General features: G+C 48.0%; 1 protein-coding gene across 6 annotated transcripts in view; it reads right to left on the bottom strand.

Moving 5' to 3' along the window:
• Nucleotides 1-22,122, bottom strand: part of KLC1 (kinesin light chain 1) — a 412,248-nt gene that overhangs the window by 254,655 nt on the left and 135,471 nt on the right. For all 6 annotated transcript variants that reach the window (XM_085626290.1, XM_085626289.1, XM_085626286.1 and 3 more), the window contains exons 3-6: nucleotides 12,376-12,606; nucleotides 10,579-10,657; nucleotides 7,298-7,523; nucleotides 21-108 (exon numbers count right to left, since the gene is read on the bottom strand). In XM_085626290.1, coding sequence (XP_085482416.1) covers nucleotides 21-108; nucleotides 7,298-7,523; nucleotides 10,579-10,657; nucleotides 12,376-12,606 — 624 coding nt within the window. The remainder of the gene's footprint in view (nucleotides 1-20; nucleotides 109-7,297; nucleotides 7,524-10,578; nucleotides 10,658-12,375; nucleotides 12,607-22,122) is intronic.

Below are 22,122 nucleotides of genomic sequence, written 5' to 3' on the forward strand. Positions count from 1 at the left end.
CATAAAACAGGTATACAAACCGCAGGGTGATCTTTTCCCAGAGTCTTCTCGCGGATTGCCAAAGCATCATTCAGGAGATTTGCTGCATCTTTGTATTTGTTCTGGTCCCTAGATTAGAAAGCCACAGTTAGCAATGTCTACACCACAGAGACAACTTCAAAGATGGTTGTTCCTCTTTTTTCATTAACCCCTTCGGTGCCACGCCCTTTCCCCCTCCTGTGCCGGGCATTTCCCACGCGGGTGGGTTTCATGACGAGATAGTCTCGTCATGGGCACAGCGCGACCGTGCTCCATGACGAGACTATCTCGTCATGGGCACAGAAGAGGTTAACGTCCAAGCAAGCTTCTACTGCTCTACTCTATCACTACACAACTACAGTGTTACCAATAGAATATTTTATCACATTGGTTAATGTATTTTTGCATTTAATGGTTGGTGTTTCTTGGAAACGCCTATACTAAGTTGTGAATGAAAATAGGAAACCAATAACTGAAATTAACCAGCAAATGAGTAACCAGTTAGTACCAATTTATACAAGGATTTAAAGCAAACTATAGGGAAATGCAGTGTCGCAGTAAGTGGTCTGGAGGAAAATAGTCGCTTGCACACAGTATCCTTTTGCAACAACATTTGGATGGGAGAACGTTCATGTCAAATACCGTTATTCATGGTGATCTACCAGATGGTGTGCGGAGGGTTACTCTAATATATGAATGGATTGATGAATGCCGAAATAAAGTGCTACAGTCTCTTAAGAGGGTTCAACTATTTTATTTGTGGGTACAAAGGAAACACGATCATTTAGCTAAACATTACCATAACTAAAATAAAAAAAATATGGTTTTATTCCTTAGATCATCCCGATCTACATGACCATTCAACTTGTCCTGTAAATTTCATCAGAAATGTAATCTCGAGAGATGGACAGGATTTGTGGATAAAACAGGTAAAAGTAGGTTACAGAATATGAACTTAAAATTAGTAAAATTATTCTTCATACTGACATTTTGCACTATGCGAACATATGGTTACTTTCCCTATTCAACACTGTCAAAATGGGTCTTTTTACTGTACTTGTATGCCTATTGCATGGAAAAGTGTACTTTAATGACATTCTCACTGCCTACAATCCCTTTCCCTCCACCCTTCTGAAATGTATGGCTTGCGGATATCTCCTGCCTCCACCATTACTTCTCCCAACTATTATCCCACCTAACTATCAAGCAGCCTGGCCTAGTTTTTGAGAGCTTTGTAGCACTATGCTCTCCAGATCCATTTCCCCACCACACCTTGGCTTCAACTCCAGTTGAAGCACTCAAATCTATTCCTCACTGACCTATCCTTCTAGAAGCAGTTGCTCTTCCTTAATTAGCTCAAACCTATTTGACCAGCAGACTCTCTATAACCTTTAATAGCTGGTTTGACAATGCTAATTCTGAGATCATATGCTTCCCCATCCACTTAATTGAAAAACGTTCCATCGCCTTTAATTTATACCCTACTCACCTACTTAGTTCCTCGTTCCAAATTCTAGGCTCATTTTAACAGTAAAATAAATCTCAAACTTCACCCCCTCAACCCTGATCAATGATTCTCCCTGCCCTACATCAATTAAGCATGTTTCTACTCACCTACCATGTTACCTGTACAAGTATATTGATGAATGAACTATTCCTCAACATGCTGGACTATTGCAACTCCTAAGCCTCACCCACAATTTCTCAATTATACTGCCTATCTACACAAATTGACTCACTTATGTGCCCTTTTAAGATTTAGAAACATCTTCCTTTGTACTCCCTGTTGCTTCCACTCTACATAAACTAATAGACTCTTTCACTTTTCAGAGAACTTTTAAAATATAACTCAATTGCTATGCCCTTCAATGTAAAGGATGCCCTTCCGCAACCTCCTCTGAGCAAAGCCATAAACACAGAATCCTTAATTATCACTCCCTTATTCTAATGTAAACATATCTCAGCCAACACCAGAATGAAGACTGTAATCTGCAGGCAGACCTTGAGTGGCAAGTCTACAGATAGAATTCCAAAATAAAAAAATTGGACAAGCAGAAAACACTTCAAAAGTAGCTAATGGTGCAGATTAAATCAGTAATAAAATGCTTGTTTACTGGTATAATGCCTAGCAAGAAGAGGGGAGGACATAATAAGCACTAACCCCATAATTCAGAAAACACTTTTTGTCTGTCTGAAGAACTAGCTAACTGGAGGTAGACCCATGCAGATTCCAGGATGGCTTTAGGACTGAGCTTTAGGTCTATTCTTCTTGACTCAATTGGCCAGGGAGTAATGAGCACAGTAGCAACGAGACATCAGAGCTCATAATGACTGGAGGAGTTGTAAGAGTTGCTCTGGGAGTCACAAAATCAGTGTAGTCCTAGCACACGCCATAGCATTCATGATGGAAAATTCACTTGTGTGTACATCATAGTGACCTGGATTGAGAAGGTTTCTTAGAGCTGGCGAGCCTATGGAATACGGGAGGTACATCCACACACTGAGCCAGAGATGTTTGAACAAAGAACAATATGCAGCCACTGCTTTATAGTTTCTGGCAAATTGGCTTCTGTAAGCTGTAGGATAGACCTGGAAGGAGGACAACAAGTTAGACTTAAGTTATACAAGGAAAGAGAAGACTCCGGTATCTGGATTCTCACCGGATCAAAAAAAGCATGGCTGTGAAGAGAAGAGCGGCACTGGGGCAGTCAGGTACATTTTGGAACAAGGGTTTGGAATATGCTACGAAAGATATATGGTCTAGAGAAGTCTACAGTCCAGTTCCACCAAGTTGACTTATACATTAAAAGAGCTCACTTAACAGAGGCTAAAATTAGAGCTAGTCCAGCAGGGCAAGACCAAAAGGGTAAAAGAGTTGCTCAGTCGGATTCTAAAATCTTTTTCTTTCTAGCCCACAATCAGAATAGGTGAACAGCAGGAATGAAATCTGGAGAAGCAAGAAATGGAAGGCCTTCCAAAAAGGAACAAGACCTGACTGGTCTCACTTGACACATTACAAAGAAAAGTGGCAAGCCTGAACACAAATGCAAATACATTACAAATAGGGGCTAAGACTCCTAGGTCAAGGCAGTCAAGCATGCATGCAAAGTGGGAATTCTGTAGGAGTCAAAATTTGCAGAAAACCTGGATGACCAAATCCAAAACCTATGAAATACGACCAGGTTTAAAACTGTATTCTGTCCTTTGATTCTGCAGATTGTGGGTTGCAATTGGAAAAAAGGATTACTTGGGTAAGCAGCAAACATCAGGATTTTGGGTCTTCTGGTCTTTGGAAGCCAAAGCAGATGTAAAGTGATGCAAGGAAGAATCTCACTATACAAGGAAATCCTAATTCCGGGGTATTTCAAATGGTCTAAAAAAGTAATTTTGAATTCCTGCGAGGGTAGCTAAAAGAAGTCGTTAAAGGGGTGATATGGTGCTAGTATCACTCTTGGAACCAGCAGAGGGAGATGTGTTCTGAAGCACAGAAGCTCTGAAGAAAAGGCTGGATTGAGATAGATTTACTCTCTTTATCTCCGCCTGATACATTAAGCAGACGGAGAGAGTTTCAGGTCCTATGCAGCACTTTTCTGGCTATAAAATTCCAAGTTAGATCACACAAAGCTGAGCATTGGGTATTAGGAGAACTGTGCCTGTGCAGATATTGACACAGATAAATATGTGTGTGGATGAAGTTCACTAAAACCACCTAGCAAAGTAAGACATATGTGCAAGAAGAGCCTGCAATGTATAATGAGGTTTTAGAGTTAAAAAGCAAAGCGCCCATATTTCTGCACCAATTGAAGGTTGTAATAAACTACTTTCCCAATATTAGGGCAGTTGGCATTTATTTTTAAGATTTTATGTGTAAAATATGTGTAATATTTTATGTGTAAAATGCAAAAGAAGTTGTGCAGATTATGCATTTTATGAATTCCCAAATTATGTGGCTTTCATTAGTGCTACCACTTCTATGGCAACAGCAGTAGTAAAGAAGGTTTTCAACTTGCCCCAAACATGGCCATGGTAACCACATATTCATACTCCTGCTGAGGGCCCAATAGGTTTTACTGAGTTAACTGCAGATTGTGTGGTCTATAAGCAGGACTAAGGGGGTTGGACTTCCCGCACTATGTTTGGCAAGTCCAGATTAGATTTTTGCATGTGTTACTTTGTTCGCCTTTGAGTGAAAGAAGGGGTACTGTAATCAGAAATCCAGTCCGTAGGGTGGCACTCTGAATGGTATTCCTTGAATGAGTATTCCTGCTCTGGTCAGCTGAACTACACTTTAATAATTCTCATAACTATACTTTTTCAGTTGCTAATCTCAAGTAGAATTTTAAAGATAGGCTCCTGCATTCCTAGGTTTTCACATTTCACTTGGTAAACCGCCTTTCAATCTGCTGAGTCTGGATAATTATTTTGGAAAAAATAAGTCCTGAGAATGAGGAGACTTCCACACCTTTGTATAAAATAATGAACAGAAATGTGGAATGACCGCAAAAATCTTTTGTCCCACTACTTCCAAGAGCTTTTGCACTTTAACTAGAATGTCCTAGCTAGACAGAAGAAAAAGTTAGTTACTTCAGTAACACCTTTCCTGGTAGAGACTATCTAAATGCAGACTCCTCACATTGTGAATTTCCCAAACCGCTGGACTGGATCATGAAAAGTTTGTATCAACTCCCTCATGTATCAACAGATGACATTGTGCAGTTCCGCGTCAGGTCTGTCCCACCCTGGACATGAGTTCCGGTCCACTATATGGGGCCACCTCGGCGCACTGACGTCCGTTTCTTTCTGACATCCGTCTACACTGACAGATGTGAAGACATTGAAATCAACTTACTGCAATGTAAAGACTTTAGGCTGTAATCTTATTAACGGACTTATGATTTATAGGTCCATTCAACGGAATGGGGAGGAGGGTGGGTTAGTGGGAATCTGCGGTTAGGTAGAGTCTATCAGAAAAGGCAGTACAAAGGTAGTTAACTTGTTCTTCTGGCTCAGGTGCCTACAAGAATGTCTGTCAAGACCTTGTTAAAGGGGAGACAGGCATTCTGGACGTTATCAAATATGTTACCATCATCGTCATACTGGATGTCTTCGTCATATTCAATATACCCAGCAGTGTCATACAGAGAGCATATGTGTCTGGTTTGGCATAATATTGGGTTCTGGCCTGCGTTTCCAGACTCGTGACACCAGTATCAGCGTCAATACCGGAGCCAGTGGCACCAGTCATGATGCTGAAGGCAGTATATGACATTTTGTCAAGTACCGAATCGCAGGTGGCACTAGAGCCGGGACTGGCAGGAATAACCCCTGGGGAAGGGGGTTGACCTCTGTGTGAGGTTGTGGGGCACAGCCGCCGTTGAGGATGGATCTACCAAATGTAACAAGACTGAAGGACCCCTCAGGCCCATTGGGCCCACAAGAGTTCTAGAGGGACCGAATGCAGCACAAAACATTTCCTCCTTAGCTACAGACTCTGCGGTCCCACAGGTGCCTGGAACATTGCACCACTTTGAGCGATGCACGTGGACAGGATGATAAAGGGACAATGCTTGAACTTGTTATGTTTTTGTGTGACTTCTTGGCCTTAGCTGAGTCTTGTGATCTCGATGACGAACGTTCAAAGGAGTGGCATCAGGAGCATATCAGAGCCCTTGATTTCCACCAGGACCAAAGTGAGCACTTTTTGGAACGATGGAGCTTGGTGTACTGACAGTCATGGATGGCATTTGTATAGTGCAGCACAGATATAACGCCGAGTCATGTTTGGAGCAGAAGCAGCAAAGGCAGACATTGTGCGCGTCCATTACCGACATCGGCTAGTTACAGTCATTACAACTCAAAATCTGCAGATTTGAAAGGTTGCACTGTCTGCATACCCAAGACAATTTAGAGGGACAATCTCTGTCATTATGAGGCAGGATTCAAGAAGTTCCAGATCTGTATCTGCAGGTGTGGAAAGAAATGAACAGATGCCAGCGTGCAGAGGTGGAGCGCATATAGTTGCCCCAACGTCATGTCTGGGGTGGGACAGACCAGATGCACAGCCACATGACACCAAGGGAATTACTATGAAAGTTTCCAGTCCCATTGCAGCTCTTGGGAAAATTCGCAAGGTGAGGAATCTGTGATTAGAAGTTTCTATCAGAAAAGGTTGGTTGGAATGAGTTGGAGGAGAAGGAAGAGGGAAATCTGACCCCTTGGCTCACCACAGATAGTACTTTTGAAAATTGTATGATTATGCTCCAAGCATGTAGAATGCAAGACTCTTCCCCTTTCACCCCTACACTGGGGGACCCAGGTTACAACTCTTAGCAGCAAGTGGTCAACTCAGGTTTTTTATAGCGTGGACAACTAAAAGAATACCGTAGGAGTTTTGCCTCAACCATTGTTTTGCCAGTAACCTTTTCATACTGAATCCAATGTGATATGTTAATTGGACTGTAGTCCATTAAGATGAGGCGCAGTCAGTCAAATTGCAGCGCTCTGAACTTATAACTGGAAGAGTCCACAATAAACCTGCGTTACTGCCTGTCAGCAAGTGCTACAGAAATGGGAAAGTACGAATTGAAATTGTGGAAACACCACCAATTCCTTCTCTAAAACCAATACATTTGTGATCTACATTCACAATGCACAACTGTCTTGTCTTGAGATCTTTCACATTTAATCTGGGCATGGATTTCTCATTTTCCTTGTCTATAAGAAAACAGTAGGAGCAAACCCCGGCTTTTCGTGCTCTTCTGTAACACTTCGATAGTACCTGAAGCCAAAACTATGAAGAATAAGGAACTTTTTTTCTTTTTGTTGTGTATTAGGAGCTAGAAAGAATAATGTAAACAAAAGGGCGATATATTTCTCTGTTATCAATTGGAATGGAATGATTTACAGCACACTGCTTGCACTTAAAGAAAAAAATCAAACCTTGTTGACTGGGGCTGAATTGGACAAGATCCTACTTAGAATTGGGTACTCGAGGTGCACCATGAGTGAACCATACAGCTTCCAATCTCTATTGCCAGCCAGTGGTACCTTACACAGACCTAATTCATGAGACATCTTCCTAAAACAATCTATTTTCAAGTTGCTAAATGTGCTATCACTCTTTCACCCAAAAAACGGTAACCTGGTAAATCCTGTAAACAGGGATTTAACGTTTGGCTTTTATTATAAACTGTCTGACCTATAATTCAGCCCTGCAAAATGACCGCAGCCAATACCCTTACTGTCAGGTAGTGGTGGAACATCACATAAGAATACTTACCTATACACTAAAGCGAGTATGTTCAGCATGGTGGCAACATCAGGATGGTCGTGTCCAGACGTCTTTTCAAGATCTTCAAGTGCTTGCTTGCAGAGGGGCACTGCAACTTCATATCTTCCTTGGGAGGCATACTGGATAACGAGATTATGAAGGGTCCTCAGTCTGGCTGGAATTTCGTAACCACCTTGCTGGGCCGCAGCTGCTGCACTGCTGTGTTGCTGTGGCACTGTAAAGTGGAAATTTTGTACATTAAAGAATGCTAAAAAGAAACATACTCGATAAAATGTGATTTAAGGAAGAGTGTGTATAAGATGGATTGCTAACATTATAGGAGAATACACAATAACAGTTATAAAATGCTTTACCATATAAGTTTTCCGCAGTCACCAGTTAGAAATCCATATACTCACACATCAGTTACAAGGACAGTTATTTTCCAACATGTTTTACACTAAACAAGGAGTGAAGATCACAGATGCTATTTGCTTTCGTACAATATATTTGTATTTAAATTCCAGAATCAGTATGGTACACATGACCACCAAGTTGGTATGTTGTCTACCAGGGATTCCCACGCCTAACCATCCACCTTCTAGTATCAATTCTGAAGTAGCTTGCCTTTGCCCTATCTGTGAAAAAATTGAAGGCCTGGGGCAAATCGACAGTCACAATGCACTTGGTATGCACTATTTTCACCACCATATATGTAGTCATTTTCTTCTTCCAAGTCTATGTGGATTGCTAACCCTGTTATAATGTTATTATCTGAGAATAGTGGGGTTGGCGGTCTTGGGTGGGATAGACATAAGACATTAATGGCGGGTCCGATCTGACCTAGAGATCCAAGGTACCAAGGGTGGACTCACCAGCAGGCGGATGAGAGATGGGGGGGGGGGGTTAGAGAGAGATCTAATGTCTGAGGAACCGTGGCAGGAAAGAACCTTACGCCACTGCTCTGCCACATACACTTCAGCAGCATGAATGCTTCAGGTGAAACAGGAATGTACTTCTAACATGTCTGGGGGCACAGGAGAAGACAGGTAGGTGGTTCAAGCGTTGCTACACTTGTGTCAGCTATTTCCCACTGACCTTCTGATCCATGTTTCGGATTGACCCTGGTAACCACTAGTTTGCTGGTCTCCAACATCAGGAGATGCAGTCGGTCCTCATCAAATAGGGAAGTTGCAGGCCTCATTTTCCCTCATGTCCTGCCTGTAATTTTGGACAACCAAGGTTTTGGGTGCAGAGGGAGTGGTGTTGGATGTTGTGGGCAGGAATATCTCCTGGATGTATTTGGCTCTCTGGGCAAACGGGTCCAAGGTTTACTTACGTAGTTGGGGTTGGATCAATGGAGGATAAGCGACTGGGATGGGTGATGGCTTGTATACTTGATGGGCTCTGCAGGATTGGGTTCTGACCAAGATGGCAATATAAGAAATAAACAGCAAAACATATTGAGGTTTATACTATGCCACCACTGTTAGCATTGTTAGCCAAACTCTTCATCAGCAAACGTATCTGTAAGGTGCAGTTATAGCATGTTAGAAACGTTTGCAGGAGCTGATAAGCTTGCATTTCAGATCATATTGCCAGGCAAAAGGCAATCATCAATTCGAGTGGCCTGGTATAGCACGACCAGTCTTCTGCTTAAATCAAACTACCAGGTTTGTAAATCGCATAAGACTGATTCCCGCCCTAAATGGCTATTGAGTATCTTATGGAACTTTCCACTGCCCCTAATAACCATAACAGAAGCCAAACAACAGACTCAAAACATAAGAGGACACTTGCTAAGGGAAACTAGACTAAAAAGGTGGGTGGGTATAGTGGTAATGAATGGGGTCCATGTGGAGGGGGCTGCTAGAGTGATGACCTCCACTAATATGATACACTGATATAACCCTTGCTAGGCTGTTCCCTTTGCTACAGGCCCCTTCTCGCTCTTTCATTTCAGCTCCCTGCAGTAATACACCAATGCAAGGGATTGTCAGCCCCCCATCACCCTGTTTCCTTCACTAGTCTACAGCTGTGAGAGTTGGGACACACCCTCTTGCATGTACTGTATGTTAAACTGTGCTAAATTGTTATACTGAGAATTTCTCAAGATTACCCCTAAATAATGTTCTATACATGTCTTACCTTCCCAAGTCAGGTAGTAATTATTATAAACTGTCATTTTGCACCCCATTCCATACACTATGCTTTTACTTACAGTACTGGATTGCTGCCTTCCCTCAGGGAATCCCCGATGAACACACTTCATGGCTGTCAGTGTAGCTCAAGATACACAACACATGTGCGCAATCTACTCACTATAGACAGCCCATACCACATGCACCAGTCATATGTCCAGTACAACAGGTTCTTATTGGCGAGCACACTTGATGGAAAAATGTCATTATGCACCATCATTACTAGACACACCACCATTTCCAGACATCTTCAATAAGGCATCCTCAAATAGCATATCAGACAACGCTTTCACCCTCATTGCAAAACTCGCCAGCTTAGCCACGTCAGTGGCAAAGCACAGCCAAACAAATAGCACTGTCATTAACCACAGTAACCTACACCATAGAGCCATACCGATTAATCTAGCATATACACACTAATCCCTTCTGTGCATAATATCATACATACCAAGACTGTGCAAAAACAGACTAACCAAGCAAAGGACAACCAAATACCCAGTGCAAAAAAAATCTAAAATGCTTTGGCATATCCACACTTACACAGAAGACACTACAATAATCTTTTAAGATTGAATGTAATTTACCTTAGTGCCAACCTAGACAAAACACCTACGATCTAAACATTCAAAACCGCAAAACTAACCTGAAAAAACTATAATAGGCAAAATAAACTACCAATTTATCATTCTAAGAAGTATTCCACGTACCTTGGGCACTGTGCATTAGACATGTTGTGAAATGTACCACCAGAAAGTCCCATATTAATGAGCTTTCTGCCGCTATATTAGAACAGTGCTAGACAAAACAAATTATGTCCACAAGTTCTACTTATGGGGAGTCCTGAGCCGTAACCTTGTCAGGTGCTTACAACTTTTTTTTTCACCTACGACCTATGACCTTTCTTTTGACTCATGGTCAGATATGGTGATTTGCACACAAAACAAAATGAATGCCGTCTGATTTCCTGAAGCGGAGGGAAGCTGTTTTTTACAACTCGCAGTGCAAACCCATGCATGTCCTCTCAAGGGATGCTGTCCTGTCCCGTTTCCCAATGCTGGGAAGTTCCTGTGTCACATGCAGCATACTCACTTCCAGGGCCTTGGTCATCTTCATCGTTCGGGAAAAGGTCATCAAGAGTTTCTTTGTTGGAGTCATTGTCTTTGTCATCCTTCAGTAAGAGAAATGAAAGACATCAGATTCTGCAGAGCTGCACAATTAAAAAATCCTCTAATCGGTAAGGTCAAACAAGACAATGGGAAGATTTACAGAAGTAGCCCGGAAACACATCGGACGTTGGCGCCTGCTCTTTCGTTTTTAAAAGAAACATTACCAGGATGTGACTTACAGTATGTGCCATAGGAATTCAAGAGGAAGACTCAAGCTGGCAACTGTTGATTCTGAGTGGGGTCTACGACTTGTCTCCAGCTGAGAAATTATTTCCCAAATACGGAGGGAAATATGAACGTTAACAGATTAAATAATAACACCTCTAGTTTCATACTGATGGTACTATTTTGTGATTTAATGTAAAGATATTGCAAAGGAATAGGGGATGAATTACAAAGGCGTGAAGTAATAATTTAGGAGTACTACTTTCCATATTCATATATTTCCTTTGCGACTCGGCCCATAGTTTCAAAGATCTGATCCTTGCACTGGCATCTTTCCAGCACTAGAAAGATATCAATACCCGGATTTCGAGCATGGTGGTGAATTCTGATACCTACACAAACTGGGGCTTGTACAGGGACTAGAATTCAGAATTTTGTAGTAAGCAATGGAATGTACCTACATAATTTCCTCCTGACAAATTTCATTGGGTCCAATCTTTCAACATTTAAAAGGAAAATTTACAGAAAATCTAGGAACAAGGAGCCCAGAAGCTGACCAGTATATTCACTGGAGCAGAAGGTGAGGCTCATGCCAGTTAGGCACGTGCCACCAAGCTTCAAATGAAGCAGCACTGGTGACTGAGGCTATGGGCATCATTCTGATGCCGGACGGTAGGACCACCTCCCAACACAATGGCAGCCCGGACCACCCCTACTGGCAGGAGGGTATCCGACCACCCAATTACGTTGTGTCCGCTGGGCGGAAAAGTGCTCTATAACACTGCGGCTTGTGGTGTGGCCCTGGAAAAAGGCCTCAGCACAAGCCGCAGTGTTATAGAGCACTTTGTGCACATTCATACCACGTGGTGACTGGCACTGAACTTGGGCTACGGGGGACGGGCCCTACTTGGGGCCCTCAAAGTCAATTTCCGTCTTTCTTTTCATGGTGGTGGGACCGCCATAAAAAGGCAGTTGGAAAAGTCGGAAATGGACATCATAATCCCTACGGCAGTGCCTGCCCAGGCACCGCCTCCACTGTAGGGTTAGGATTCCGACCACCACGTTCTACCCACCGTCTTCTGCGCTCCGACCAGCTGCATCGTAATGCAGCAGTCGCACCGATGCCCTGTATGTCAGGTGGACCACCACCGATGACTGCCCGTCAGTGGCGGTCCGCCCGACATCATAATAAGGGCCTATATTTGGAGGCTCTGTGAAAGTCGTAATTAACAGCATGGCTAGGGTTCTGCAGGCTGTATGCAGCGCTGTGATGGTGCCATATGAGGATTAATGAGAAGGGTATGAAAAGAGTTTGCAAGCAGCCTGTCTTTGGCATTGGCAGGCATTTTTTTAGGGCTCGAGCACTACCACGTTTTGTTCGTGCTACATGTTACCGGTCTGACTGAGGAATAAAGCAATGAACCTCCTACCTGCTAATAAAACCCACATTTCCAGTGGAATCAGAAGCTATCCCACCACAGGCATGGCATAAATGTTTAACAAATGAAACAAGAAACGGTTCGTTCGAGAATTATTATTTTAAAAAGCTGCTTACCGATGGAGAAATATCGTCATCGTATTTTTTTAGCTGATTCATGAATTCTAGATGCTTCTTTTCTTCCTCCAGCTGAGCCACCGACTGCTCACTTCTCTGCAGCTTCTGCTGAGTATTAGCCAGTTCGTCCCTTAACCATTGATTTTCTTGGCACAGCCGGCGAACCTGGGCTCGCAGTTTCTGCTTCTCAGACTCCACTGCATTTAAGTGATTGGACAGCGCCATCATTACCTGCAAATACCCAAAACACACTGCAGTCAGAGGGCGGCTCAGCGGATAAATGTGTTAGGTGGTAATCGGACTAGGTAATTGCCAGTCACAGCCCTCAAGGTTTGTAGGTGAGCAGGACTGCTTAGATTTGGTTATTCATTTGTGCTCGTAGTAGACACTGTTTGCGTGCAAGAATGCATTTTTCATCATCACACTTAGACACAAACCAAGAGAAAAACAAAGGTAGAAAAGCGAGAAACGTGTAAAGTCGTGGGCTCTAGCCCACATACTTGAGAAATAATGACAGACACGTGCTCATTGTACCTAGGACTGGCCACCACCAGCACGTGCACTCTGGTTCTTTTTTTAAAAAAAAATTTTAAACAAATTTTATTGAGTTATCCAAAAAACATAAGCACAAAAACGTACCCAAAGAAGGCTGCAAGTGGACAGATTGAATACAAACTTAGTACTGAGCAGGATATTACAGTTCCATGGTGCATCAGCAATCATCTGCAAGCAAAGGAGAAAGGAACCCTCTCCTAACATGGGGAAATGGGATCTAATTGGGGGATAATCCCTGGCACCCCTTCCTCTGTCTTGTAGTAGAAGCCAGCGAGATCTATTAGGTGGTATCTCTCCGGTCAACATCTGTAGCTTGTAACTCAAACAACCCCCTCCCGCCCAATCCAAACTAACAACCCCCCCCCACACCTCCCTCCCCCCCTCGGCATGCCGCTGAGTTAAGAAAAGATTTAGTGCTGAATCTGTGGGCAGGACAGTGATATTCCACAGTTCATGCATTCCGAACCGCAAATGTCAGTGTGAGGGACAAGTATTCACCCAAGATCATCCCGCCGTATCTGTGCCCTGCTCTGTGCACAATCAGTGCCACCCAATCTTAATTATCCGCTGCTGACTCCCCCCAGCCAGGAGAGCCTTCAGTATCTCCAGGCGGATGTTTTACCAGCTCCACCAATGCTACCCACGCTCGCGCCATCTACAGAGATTTGTCACTCCCAGTGCGGGCGGCCATGCACAACCTGCAGCTCCCCTCTGCCTCTGCCCATTTCACTAACTCCCTAGTCCATCGGGCTAAGTTGGGGCCCGTCCTTGACTTCCAGTGGCTAGTTATCTCCCTCGGGGCCAAGACCAGCCCCAGGTCAATAAACTTGCTAGTTATTTTGGTCTTGGCAGTATGTGGAAACCAATGCAACAAACAACAACTCTGTCAGCGCTACCCCTCTTTCTGTTGCGGCCGCCAACTCAGACGTCACTCCCCGCCAGAACTCTCCCAGAAGCGGGCAATCCCAAAGCATGTGGAGGAACCCTGCCCCCTCCAGGTTGCACCGTGGGCACGCTGCCAAAACCCCGAAGTATGTATTCACCTTGCCCGGGGTAAGGTAAGCCCTATGTAGCACGTAGAAGTGGATTAGCTGGAAACGGGCGTTCCTGGAACACTTCCAGGCCCGTTCTACCAATTCCCCCCATGGCTTTTTCCCAATGGGCTCCCTCAAGTCCTTCCCACTTGAGACGTAAGGCCACCAATGGCTTTCTCAGGCTGTGGTTAATCCGCCTGTAAAGACACGTGACCGCCTTAAACGTTCCCGCCGCCATTGCGACATATTGGCAGGCCAGCGAGGTCGGAGGTTCCACCATCCCGTCCCGCCAGTGTTTCCTAATGGCTGCTGCCAGTGCGGCATGAAGCAGGAAGTCCCCGCGCGGTAGGTAATGGCGCTCCACCAGGTCATTAAAAGGAAGGAGGTTGCCATCTTCAAATAGGTCTCCTACTGTAAGTATCCCTGTCTCCTCCCAGTCCCGTAGTCTACCCCAATCACCTCCGTGTGGAAGGGCCTCACATATTGCCAGCGGGATCTCCGGAGCATAGGGGGTACGCACGCCCGCACGCTGGCCAAACGGTTCCAGCACTTGCGCACCACCTGTAAGTCAATCGGGAGCACCCTATTCCTTATGGGCAAGCGCAGCAGCACCCGGGATAGTAGCGCCAAGGGAGGGTCCGGCCCACCAGGCTCCTCTCGGCGCTTAAGTCGGCCAGCCACCCACTTAGTGAACCATTGTAACTGCGCTGCGTGGTAATATGCCTCTAGATCCGGCAAGGCAAATCCTCCCTCCGCCCTGGGTCGCTGCATGGTGATCAGGGCCACCCTCCGACGCCCCGCACCCCACAAGAATCCTGTGAGCAATGTGTTGAGCTGCGTGAACACCTGGGTTGGGATCCAGATCGGAAGCGTCCCAAAAAAAATAGAGGAACCTGGGTAGTGTGACCATTTTTACCAAAAGCGTTACAACAAACAAATGATGGACGGAATGCTGACAATGCATACATTCTCCACCAGTCAAGAGATCTGGGTTAAATCCATCGTTCTTTTGCCCACTACACCACCCCAGTTTAGACATGGCCATATGCAAATCAGTCTTGACCCTGTGCCTCATGGGAACAGTCCAGCCCGAACTGCCAAGCCAGGTCTTCCCTGGACCGGAATCAAGCATCCTAGGACCGGTTTCTGGCTATCAGCCGTCATCAGCCAGGATAGCTTGACTCCAGTGGCGTAGTGAGCAGGGGTCCCACGTCTGGGAATACCCATCCCACTTAGGACGAAAAGCGTTACAACAAACAAATGATGGACGGAATGCTGACAATGCATACATTCTCCACCAGTCAAGAGATCTGGGTTAAATCCATTGTTCTTTTGCCCACTACACCACCCCAGTTTAGACATGGCCATATGCAAATCAGTCTTGACCCTGTGCCTCATGGGAACAGTCCAGCCCGAACTGCCAAGCCATGTCTTCCCTGGACCGGAATCAAGCATCCTAGGACCGGTTTCTGGCTATCAGCCGTCATCAGCCAGGATAGCTTGACTCCAGTGGCGTAGTGAGCAGGGGTCCCACGTCTGGGAATACCCATCCCACTTAGGACGAAAAGCGTTACAACAAACAAATGATGGACGGAATGCTGACAATGCATACATTCTCCACCAGTCAAGAGATCTGGGTTAAATCCATTGTTCTTTTGCCCACACCACCACCCCAGTTTAGACATGGCCATATGCAAATCAGTCTTGACCCTGTGCCTCATGGGAACAGTCCAGCCCGAACTGCCAAGCCATGTCACTGGAATCAAGCTATCCTGGCTGACGAGGGCTGAAAGCCCGAAACCGGTCCTAGGATGCTTGTTTCCAGTCCAGGGAGGACCTGGCTTGGCAGTTCGGGCTGGACTGTTCCCATGGGGCACAGGGTAAAGACTGATTTGCATATGGCTGGGTTCAAACTGGAATGGCATGGTGAGCAAAAAAACGATGGATTTAGGCCCAGATCTCTGTACTGGGGTGAATGTATGACATTGTTCTGCATTCTGTCCATCAATTGGTTTTTTTTTTTGCATTTGTCACCCCGAGTGGGAAGGGTATGCTCAGACGTGAGTCCCTTGCTCTCCATGCCACTGGAATCAAGCTATCCTGGCTGACGAGGGCTGAAAGCCCGAAACCGGTCCTAGGATGCTTGTTTCCAGTCCAGGGAGGACCTGGCTTGGCAGTTCGGGCTGGACTGTTCCCATGGGGCACAGGGTCAATTTATTTTAAAACATGTTTTTTATTGCAACATTTTCAGCAACATAACCATCGGGGCAACCGGCACCCCCTACAATCTCCGGTTATATTCTTCGGTTTAGCAACGCACACAGCCATTCAGCCCACATCCCGGGGGCCGGGCGGCATAGATGGATAGTTAAGCAATGGAACACAACTATCGCCTCACAGCGGTGCTTGGTGCATGCCCCATGGGAGCCTCTGCTTTTCTGTCCCACCAGCTACATTCTTCACCCAACTCAGTGTAGCATTACCCTCCCACCTCAGGAACTCCCCCCCCTCCCATCCCGCCCCCCCCAACTGCTGCTGTTGCGGGCCCCTCCAGTGGTCCCTAACTCTAATTCGTGCCAGCTATCCGGGGTACATCTATTGTCCTCAGCCTCAAGGAACTCCGTTCTCCTCACGCTCCCGTTCCGCCCGCTCGAGCCGGCAATCCTGCAGGGCCTGCTCGATCTGCTCCCATGCCCTTACCCACTCCAGCCCCGCTTCATTGTCCGTCCTAATCGCTTGGCGCCTTCTGACTTCACTCTCACATCCAGACCATTTTAATAACTCGGAGATCCACCGCCCGATCGATGGGCCCTCCCGGGACTTCCAGTGCCACGTAATCTCTCTCTGGGCCAACATAAGCCCCAAGTCTATAAATTTACTCGTCACTTTTGTCTTTGCTGTGTGAGGGAACCAGAGCAGCAGGCACGCCCCCATATCAAACTCGACCTCCCTATCCGTCGCAGCATTCAAGATCTCTCCATGGGGCACAGGGTCAAGACTGATTTGCATATGGCTGGGTTCAAACTGGAATGGCATGGTGAGCAAAAAAACGATGGATTTAGGCCCAGATCTCTGTACTGGGGTGAATGTATGACATTGTTCTGCATTCTGTCCATCAATTGTTTTTTTGTTGTTGCATTTTTACCAAGGCAACCCTGCCTGCTACCGATAGCGGGAGCTGTCCCCAAAACTCAAAACAGGCCTTGGCCTTACGTATGGCCCGCCCTATATTACCCTCCAGCAGGTCACTAGGGTTGTGGTAGATCTGGGCAGTTCACTAGGGTTGTGGTAGATCTGGCCTCCAAGGTAAGGCAAGCAGCTAGTCTCCCACGGGACCCCCTCTACCGGCTGTGTATCATCCCTGCCTGGGCGAGTCGGGAAAAGACAGGACTAGGACCAGTTCACACGAAGCCCTGCGGTCTCTCCCAAAGAATGCAACAGTCCCTTGGCTCCCCGGAGGGCCTCCTCCGAGTCGGCCAGAAAGAGTAGTAGATCGTCAGCATACAGCGCTATGTGTTGCAAATGCCCCTCCACTACTAACCCCTGGTAGTGACGTCCCGATCGGGTCTGAACAGCCATTGGCTCCATTGCCAGAGCAAAGAGCAGGGGTGACAGCGGGCAACCCTGCCTCGTCCCCCTACCCACATTGCAAGCAACAGAGGTCAGCCCTCCCGTTCGGACCCTGTCAGTGGAGTTATTATACAAGATTGCTGTCCATTCCACGAAGCGCTCTCCCAGGCCGAACGCCCTCAGGACCGCGAAAAGATATGGCCATTCTAAGCTATCGAAGGCCTTCTCGATATCAACTGCAAAGATACATGCCTCCTCCCCACAATAGGTGTCCACCCACAGGACACGCAGTAATCTCCTTATGTTCATCGCCGTGTTCCTTGCCGGGATAAAACCCGCCTGGTCCACGTGGACCAACGCTGACATGTGGGCCATTAGCCGACTAGCGAGGATTCGACTGAGTATCTTATAGTCCAGGTTAAGCATGGCAAGCGGTCTGTATGCAGTCCAGTCCCAGGGCGGCCTACCCGGTTTAAGGAGAGGCACAATGATTGCCTCCCGCGTGGAAGCAGGAAGGCAAACCTCCCGCCGTGCTTTGTTATATACTACGACTAACTTCGGGGCCAGGGCATCTACAAATGCAGAATAAAATTCCACCGGAAGGCCATCTGTCCCCGGCGTCTTGTTCCGAGCTATATGTTTGATAGCGCTGCGCACTTCTCCCACCTCAACATCTTTACCAAGCTCCTCCGCCGCCTCGATATCAAGCTGGGGGAGTGCTATCCCCTCTAATAGCCCGCGCCATTAGCAGCTCCAGGAGCAAGCCAACTCTGATAAAGAGTGGTATAATAGTCCAGAAAATGCGCGTTGATGGCTTGTTGAGTATAATACGCCACACCCTCCTGGTCCCTAATCTCCATATTCGCGTGCCTCTACGCGCGCGGTTCGCCAACCATGCCAGCAGTGCCCCTGATTTGTCCCGTTCCGCTTGGGCCCCTGAGTGGTGTAAGCCTTATAATCAAAGGAGCGCAGCCTTTCCACCTGTGTTGCCACCTCCTCGTGTGCCGCAAGCAGGTCCTCCTGCCTATCAGGTCGTTCTGGTCTCTCCTTTTCCAAGTCTCGGAGCCTATCCTCTGCCCTGAGAACCTCCCGTGTCAGCACCTTTCGGACTCCCACCACCTACCCAATACAACGCCCTCTGATTACTGTTTTGAACGCGTCCCATTCGATAAGCAGGCTCGATGCAGACCCCGCATTATCTAGAAAATAGTCGTCGATCGCCAATCCAATCGAGGCCTTAAACACCGGACAGTCTAGTGCCTCCGGTCTCAACCGCCAAGTAGGAATGGCAGGATTTGCCTGTACCCAATCCAGCAATATTAGCAACGGGTTATGATCAGAGATCGTTCTGTTCAAATATTCACTAAGGGGAATCCCTCCGTGCACCTCCGGGGAGCAGAGGAACGAGTCCAGACGAACATGCAACTCATGCAGCCCAGAGAAGAAGGAGTAGTCCCTATCCCCCGGGTGGTGGGCCCTCCAAGTATCTATCAGTCCCCACTGGCACTGCCACGCCCGCCTAGTCGCTGCCAGCCTGTGCACGGGAGCATCCGGAAGAGGTGGGTGAGATCGATCCAGGTCCACATCAGCAATAAAATTAAAGTCCCCCCCAACAGCACCGAACCCGTCAATAGGGGAGCCAGCTTTCCGGAGAGGAGCTTGAAGAAGCCAGCTTGAGCTACGTTGGGGGCGTAGAGGCTCCCCAACACTATATCCCTACCGTCCAGCCGCCCCGTCACCACTACATATCTACCATCTGGGTCAATCAGCTGCTTAACGCTCTGAAACGGGACCCCCGCTCGTATCCAAATCAATGTGCCCCTGGAGAAGGCCGAGTATGAGGTGTGGAACAGCTGGCCCCTCCATCTACACTGCAGCGCCTCCCCCTCCGTCTGTGTTAAATGTGTTTCCTGCAACATAGCAATCTGTACCCCCCTCCTCACCAAATATGCGTGAATCTTGTGCCGGCGTATCATAGTATGCATGCCCCTGACATTCCATGACATACATTTAAGACCTACTGTGGAACCCATATCTGGAATCGCAGTGGTCTTCCCTCCTGCCCCATCTCAGTGAGATTCCAACCCCCTGTATAACCCCCCCAACCCCAAGAAACTTCCCAACACCCACTCCCCAGGACAGGTACATTCAAACTAGCTCCCATCCAAACTAATGCAACGATCAACCGGCCACTAACCGTTGTGAGGCGTGTGCTGACCCAATAGGACCCAGAGCCCCCCCGGGCACCCCCCCCTCCCACTCATAGCAGGCAGAAAGGGACCTAGGTATCAGTCTGGACAGGAGGCACCCCGCCTCCAGAGTTCAGTCTGACCAGTAGCTGCACCCTAGCGCCAGCTCGGTCCGCTCGCGCCTAACATCAGGGATCCATTTCACATGAAGAGGTCTGCCGTCTGGGGTGTAACCACAGGGAGTTCAGGTTCAGAGTCCCCGCTTGTGCTGCCGGTAAGAGAAGTTCCAAGCCCACCTACATCACGGCTAGCAACAGTGGAGCAAGGGCTAGCTGCAGCGCGGCTGATCTCCGCAACCGCCCTATCCCTTTCAAGTTGGAGTCCCGGCGGGGTCATGGAGCTCTGTGACCGCGAAGGCTCAGGTGATCTGTGTTCCGCTGTGCCCGCCGGAGAAGCCCCCCAAGATTCCGGTTTTCGCGCCCCCAGCCACTGCCATGCCGCTTGTGGTGTGGTGAAAAAATGAGTAGTCGCCCCATTCACTACTCTGAGGCGCGCGGGGAACAACATGGCGTACGGCAAATCGCAACTGTTGGAGTTTACGCTTCAGTACGAGAAAGGAAGCGCGCTGTCTCTGTACCTCCCTGGTGAAATCCGGGAAAATCATCACCCTAGCATTCGCGATTTGAAGATTCTGCTTTCCTCGCGCCTGTTGCAAGATATGGTCTCTGTTGCGGTAGTGAAGTAATCGCACGACCAACGGGCGCGGGGTGTGCCCGGCTTTGGAGGTCTGGCTGGGACCCTGTGCGCGCGTTCCAGGGCAAAGAAGGGGGAGAGCCCCTCCGGAGCAACCTCGGTCCGAAGCCAATTCTCCAGATACCGAACAGCGTCGTCTCCTTCCTCTCGTTCCGGGACCCCCACTATGCGCAGATTGTTCCTACGAGAGCGCCCCTCGCTGTCCACTGCTCTCACCTCCAAGATCCGGACCTTCTCTTCCACCACTTTCAGAGAGCGCTGCAGAGCAGAGATTGCGTCTGCAACCTCCGCCAGAGTCGTCTCAGTAACTTTCACTCGCTCCTTGAGCTTACGGTGGTCATCCTTCAGGAGGTTGAGGTCTACCCCATGGCGTCCATCTTGGTCTCCAAAGCTTCCCTCGAGGAGGTGATGGACTGCATGATGTCCACCAGCGTGGGCCCCTCTGCTGCGTCGTCTCTCCGCTGTTCCGCCATGTCCTCCTCTTCATCCGATTGTCGCCCCGTAGTTTCTACATGCAAGGCCGTGAAGCCCTTCCGGCGAGATGTGCGGCCCATTCGAACTGGTTGCGTTGGGGCACACCGGACCTCCAGTGGGGGAGCACAGAGGGGGTCAAGAGAAGTCAGAATAGGCAGTGTGCACTGACAAAGGCGGTAGACATACCCCGGTGCACCCGGTCGTTTCCTTGGCGCTACACAGCAGAGCGTTCTATTCAGGTTCACCAGCTCAGACAGGGGACCTGGGTGTACATCCCCCCCAGGTTGTAGGGCGCGCAATCCCACGATCCTCCGGTTCTCCCGTAGAAAGGTGGGCCGGTCTCGCTCCTCCTGACCGTTACAGCCTCATGCAGGCAGTCGGCCCGAGCACACAAGACCAACCAGTAGATACTCAGAGCCTCTGCAACTCCAAGTAGGGCAACAGTACAGCTCCAACTCCCAGTCAGGGGCAGCGATCAGGCAGCAGCGCGACATCATCCTCCCCGCCGCACCCCATGGCAGCGCCCGGGCCCGGAGCTACACAGCCACCCCAAACATCCAGAGTAGCAGTCCCCAGCTCTCGGGAGGGCATGCAGTTGGCGCTATCGTTGTGCCGACGCGGTTCTCAGCTCCCTTTTAAGGCGCAGGCTTCCGTCCTCCACAATGATCCCCGGTCTCCACGTGTTCCTTCCCCGGAGCATTCACCACAGTCACATGCTCTTGCCAATATACAGGCTCCTCACCTGCTCCGCTCTCCAGCACCAAGAGTCCCATCCAAGACCAGGCGCCAGGACCAGAGTGTGACTGCCTGAGCAGGAGGCCTCAAGTGCAGCTCTCCCTCAGCGGCCAGGTTCAGCCTCTCGACCCGCCTGAAGCATCGCGGGCGCCGCCATTTTAGGGTCAGGCGGCCTCCGCTGCTCGCGTTTCAAATCTCACCGCTCCTTGAAATCTATTGCGTCCGCTCCCACTTGCCACCGTTCGCTGTCCTCAAAATAAACACAGGCTGCACTCCGCCATGCAGTAGGCTCCCTCAACTCGGCAGGTCATCTCTAGCCGGCCTCGGTGGCGAGGTGCGGCCGTCATTTTGTCTGCTGCTCCGCCCGAGCACGAGCCGGGAGCGAAATCGCCGGTTTCTGTGTGCCCCAGCTCCCCCGCACTCCGAAATTACCCCCA

This window comes from Triturus cristatus, chromosome 9 (genome assembly GCF_964204655.1).
Source record: "Triturus cristatus chromosome 9, aTriCri1.1, whole genome shotgun sequence".
Classification (NCBI taxonomy): domain Eukaryota; kingdom Metazoa; phylum Chordata; class Amphibia; order Caudata; family Salamandridae; genus Triturus; species Triturus cristatus.